Source organism: Salvelinus namaycush, chromosome 40 (assembly GCF_016432855.1).
Source record: "Salvelinus namaycush isolate Seneca chromosome 40, SaNama_1.0, whole genome shotgun sequence".
Taxonomy (NCBI): Eukaryota; Metazoa; Chordata; class Actinopteri; order Salmoniformes; family Salmonidae; genus Salvelinus; species Salvelinus namaycush.
In genome coordinates, this window is record NC_052346.1 from 7,774,715 (window position 1) to 7,780,466 (window position 5,752).

Sequence of the window (5,752 nt, forward strand, 5' to 3'; positions counted from 1 at the left end):
TCTTGGCTGATTTCTTTTGATTTTCCCATGATGTCAAGCAAAGAGGCATTGAGTTTGAAGGTAGGCCTTGAAATACATCCACAGGTACACCTCGAATTGACTCAAATGATGTCAATTAGCCTATCGGAAGCTTCTAAAGCCATAACATAATTTTCTGGAATTTTGCAAGCTGTTTAAAGGCACAGTCAACTTAGTGTATGTAAACTTCTGACCCACTGGAATTGTGATACGTGAAATAATCTGTCTATAAACAATTGTTGGAAAATTTACTTGTGTCATGCACAAAGTAGATGTCATAACCGACCAAAACTATAGTTTGTTAACAAAAAATTTGTGGAGTGGTTGAAAAAAGAGTTTTAATGACTCCAACCTAAGTGTAAGTAAACTTCCTACTTCAACTGTAGATGTACATTACATGTCTCTATTGTAATGTATTTTATCTCTCTGAGTATAACCTTCATAAATAAAGGTGAAATAAATACACTTGTATCCACAGAAACCGTACGTGTGTAAGGTCCCCGGGTGTACGAAGCGCTACACGGACCCCAGCTCTCTCAGGAAGCACGTGAAGACAGTCCACGGACCAGAGGCCCACATCACCAAGAAACAGCGCAGCGACCTGCCGCCCAGCAGACCCATGCCACCCAAAGAGAATGGAGAGAACGAGACAGGCCGGGGCATGGAGGAGAAGATGGACAGCACCTCGAGAGGCACGGAGGACTACCTGCAGGTCACGTCTATCAAGACGGAGAACTCTGTGGTAAGGGATCATCTGGCATTGCAGCCTATCATCCAATGAGAGATAATTTGGGGTTGCTACCTGTCTTCCAATGAGAGATCATTTTGGGGTTGCAGCCTGTCATCCAATGAGAGATCATCTGGTGTTGCAGCCTATCATCCAATGAGAGATCATTTGGAGTAGAAGTGGAAATATAAATCGGCAAACACAGACAGTTTTACCATACGGTTATGTTTACCATACGGGGGCGGCAGGTAGCCTAGTGGTTAGAGCGTTGGGCCAGTAACCGAAAGGTTGCTAGATCGAATCCCCAAGCTGCCAAGGTAAAAAGCTGTCGTTCTGCCCCCGAACAAGGCAGTTAACCCACTGTTCCTAGGACGTCATTGTAAATAACAATTTGTTCTTAACTGACTTGTTAAATAAAAAATGTGTGCCTCCCAATCTATGGTTAAGCCACTTTATAGATTTGTGCAGTCAGATAATACCCTTCTACTTTCTCAGTCTGAGCCCCTATTAACAATGGCATGCAAATCTTACCTAACAAACTTTTATCCTTCCTATTTAACACTCTCTGCACGTTTCCTTTCCATTTCTCTTCTCTTTGAACTTTTCCTTAAGGACAGACATTACTAAGGTGAGCACAGCTTCAGTTTGAGCTTCAGTTTAATACAGAATATCTTTCATAATATCTCCCGTCATTTCATCATCATGTACTACTGCTGTGTGACAAGCCACAGCCAGTAAGGAACACAGTCCAAAAATGTGTATAATAGTTATTACAGAATTTTAAGTCCACATACTGTACACCCTAAAGAGGGACTGGGGAGCCCAACAACCCAGAGAGCCATAGATTCATAGCCCCGTGTGCCGGCTTAGCATGTACTCAAGCATCCTTTCATCTCTCCCACTTCTAATTCACAGACGGTCTTAAGGGAGCTATAATCTGTAGCCACCCCAACCAACACTCGTTATTTACAATTAAAGTTGTGGAGAAAAGAACTTGCATGATTCACTGTACATCTCCTTTATGTTGTTATGTTATCACTGTTCTACTTTCTCTTCGTTAGATGGTGATCCCTTTCCTCTTTAGATAGTTTATAAACATGTTGTCTCTCTCTGCTTCTCTCTCTTCCACTCTCTCGCTCTCTCTCCTTCCCTCCCCTCTCTCTCTCTCTAGATGTATCAGTCCAGCCCTGGTGGTCAGTCGTCATGTAGCAGCGAGCCGTCGCCACTTGGCAGTTCCACCAACCATGACAGTGGAATAGAGATGGCCCTCCACAGCAGTGGAGGAAGCATGGGGGACCTGACTGGGCTGGACGACCCCTCGGGGCCCCTCATGGACTCCCTCTTCTCTGGCCTCTCGTCTGGGACAGCAGGGGTCGGGGTGGGCCTCCACCTACGTCAACACCTAGGCCCCAGCCACATCCACAGACTAGAACACCTGAAGAAGGAGAAACTGAAGACGGTGAGGGACTCCTGCCAGTGGGCCAATCATCATCCATCTCCTCCAGTCCAGAACACCAAGCTACCGCCCATACCAGCAAACGGTGAGTGAGCATAAAAAGAAAGAAGTAACCAGTGTTTTCATAATTATCCTTTTTGAGTATTCAGTACATTCAGAAAACTACTCAGACTATATTTCTCCTGTGTGAAATCCATGTCTTCAGGGTCCCTTCTGGAGAGAGGAAACATGGGTGGTGGGCCTGGATCGTTCCTCAGCCTCAGTGAGCTGTGTTCCAGTAAGGTGACTGTCCTGAACCAGCTGGACCATCTGATGGAGCGCAGGGACAGCACCACCAGCACCGTCTCCTCTGCCTACATCAGCCGGCGCTCCTCTGGCATCTCCCCCTGCCACTACAGCCGCCGCTCCAGCGACGCCTCCACGTTCAGTGGCCACCGCCACAACAACATCAGCTCCACCGGCTCCTACGACCCCATCTCTACAGACCTGTCCCGGAGGTCCAGCGACGCTAGCCAGTGTGGAGGTGGTGGAGGAGGGGGAGGGCTGCCCAGTCACCTCAGCCTCACCCCCGCCCAGCACTACCACCTCAAGGCTAAATATGCGGCGGCTACAGGTGGAGCCCCACCCACACCTCTACCCAACATGGAGAGGATGAGTCTCAAGACCTGCATGGCCCTCTACAGGGATGCTTCCCAGGGAGACTCGTCGTCTGGTTACTCCTCCTTCAACCCCATTGCCCCCAGTGGTGTTCCCAGGCGCTGCAGCGGCGATATGGGAGGCTATAACGGCCACAGCATGATGCCCCACGAAGCTCCGTCCAACATTCCCCGTCGGGCTAGCGACCCCGTCCCCCGACCGCCGTCCCTGGACCCGCTGTCCCATCAGCCTCAGGTGCAGCGCTACAACAGCATGGGTAACATGCAGAACCTCCACCCACACGCCTCCCAGCCCAACCAGGCCCTGTCTGCAGCCGAACGGCGCCACCAGCCGCGCTCCGACGGCAGTCTGCAGCGATACCCTTACTGCCCCCGGCCGCCCAGCATCTCTGAGAACGTGGCCATGGAGACCATGGCCGGCGACATGAGCGGTAGTCGCAACAACAGTGAGGAGGAGATGATGGTACTTCCTGATGACGTCGTTCACTACATCGCCTCTCAGGGCGGAGCTGGAGAGTCAGACTGTGCCAACGGGTACAACCGACAAGCACAATGTGGTTTCCATGGAAACACAATAAACCCTAACCCCCAGCAGCAACAGCAGTTTTACCACCAGCAAAGGATGGCTGTGATGGACACCAATATGAATATGAACCCCTCGTCTGCACCACAAACCATGCGCCTCTCCTGTGCCCTAAGCCCAGGCCATCCGCCGCAGTCTTTCCCCACCTTACCCAGTAAGACGAGCACCATGCCGGTGCAGTGGAACGAGGTCAGCTCAGGTACTGTGGAAGCTCTTCACAACCCAACCCAACAGCTGCCGTTCGGTCGAAGCAACCCAAACCTCGCCATGGTCCAACAGAAACAGAACTTTGTCTCGTTCCAGAATCAGAATCTTAACTCCAACCAACACATTGCACAGATTATCCACAACCTGGCTCACGCAGCCCAGCAGGGGAGATACATAGAGCAGCATAAGGATGACTTGAGGCTGAGCTGTGTCCAGCAACAGAGCCTACAGCAACAGCAGCCCGCTAATGCTAACCTCAATGAACCAGTGAGTCTCGGGTATGGGTTTAACCAGGGTCTTGGTCCTAGCGATGCTAACGCTAACCAGCGGTCCTCCTGTAGTAGTATGGTAGTTGGTGGCACTCTGGGTATGTTGAGCCAAAACGGTAAACAACAACAGACAGTGCACACTGTAGACACGCAGAACAGCCGGCTGGGGGCGCAGCCAGGGGGGAGTCAATCGTCTCAAGTCACATTTAAGGATAGCGGTGTGAATTCTTCACGGATGATCTCACAGAACTATAATATAGCGTCCCAGGTTCAGCATCCCATCCAAAATGGAGGTCAAATACTCCTCCAGCCAAGACCGCCCACAGAACCTAAGTCTCTAAGCAGACAGCATTCAGGGTCAATGACAATGCAGCGACAAAACTCAATTGGCAATCACTGCAGCAATGGCAACAACACAGACAGCAATGTTATGTTCTACACAGGACAGATACACGTGTTTGAGCCAAACGGAAACGTCAATATGCAGATGATGACATCATCAGTAGTGGACGTTCTTCAATGTCCCTCAGACAGCACTGAGACCGCCATGACCTCACCGGGAGTAAGCAACCAGGTCTCCAGTACGGTGGACTCGTCCAATGGGACAGGGGCAGAGGAGCCCCAGATTGACTTTGACACCATGCTGGATGACGGGGACCACTCCAGCCTGATGTCAGGCACCATCAGCCCCAGTATCCTCCAGAGTCTGTCCCAGACCTCCTCCAGACTCACCACCCCCCAGAACTCTGTCACCCTGCCCTCCCTGCCCCTCCCTGCAGGGGGCAGCAACATGGCCATCGGCGATATGAGCTCCCTGCTCACCGCGCTTGCAGAAGAGAACAAGTTCCTCAACATGATGTCATAAGGACGATCCCAAATACACTGAAGGCAGACACAGGTAAAACCAGGGTACCTACCTTGGTGTATTTGGCCCAGGACGTGTGTTAAAAGAAATTACCTATTGTAACCCAAGCTCTATGAACGATAGTATATCTACCACCAAGAGTTTAAACTGACTGTGTGAATGACAAGAGGGGAACCTACTAGTTAACATTGTTGCAGAGGTCCTCCTGACCATGTGATTGAACACTAAGCACCTCATTGGAGAACTTTGATGACCACTAGAGACTAAGGAATGTATGAGATTCTGAAGACTTCATGCTAAAACACCACTATGTTTGTGCTACTTATTGTATTATCCTGTACAGTATCATTATGGAGCTAATATGGCGATTTCATATCTATTGAGAAGCCATATTTTGCCTTAGATGAGTAAGTAAGTATAATGTAATCCACAGCACAATTCTGTTAATGTTGTACATGAGATAGTGTACAGTTCTGCAGTAAAACAAGTTTACCAAGTGCCTGGCTATGCCGCAGAATATGCAAGACAAGCATATGACACAGTTCACGTTGAAACGCAACCAGGTCCTTCTGTATGATATGGATTTGGGATTTTTCGATCTTAAAGACACACGTATATATAAATAGTGTAAATGACTTGATCTAAAATGATTTGATTCTTTCTTTCAGATCTTATTTGAAACTCATTTTTTAAAATTCTGTCAGTGAAATTGCTAAAAAAAATAAAAAATATGGGAGAAAAATGATTAAATAATTCAATAGAGTCAGAAGAAATCTTTTTCTAATCTATTTAGTCATGTCAGGTCTATTTCCATACAGTGTCTTCGATATGAGCCATTGTCTTATTTGTCTGTTTGGTTGAGTTGGACTATTGAGATGAACAGTGACGTCTCAGTGTCGGGGACAAGTTGTGACTGGAATTAAGCAACAATTTCAAAAGAATATGCAAATACTTGATATGATACATATTCT

At 48.3% G+C, this 5,752-nt stretch overlaps 1 protein-coding gene across 1 annotated transcript in view; it reads left to right on the top strand.

Moving 5' to 3' along the window:
• LOC120033190 (zinc finger protein GLI2-like) overlaps nt 1–4,781 on the top strand; it is a 38,108-nt gene extending 33,327 nt beyond the window's left edge. The window contains exons 12-14 of the mRNA XM_038979471.1: nt 497–760; nt 1,917–2,286; nt 2,407–4,781. Coding sequence (XP_038835399.1) covers nt 497–760; nt 1,917–2,286; nt 2,407–4,781 — 3,009 coding nt within the window. The remainder of the gene's footprint in view (nt 1–496; nt 761–1,916; nt 2,287–2,406) is intronic.
• The last annotated feature ends 971 nt before the right edge of the window (nt 4,782–5,752 follow it).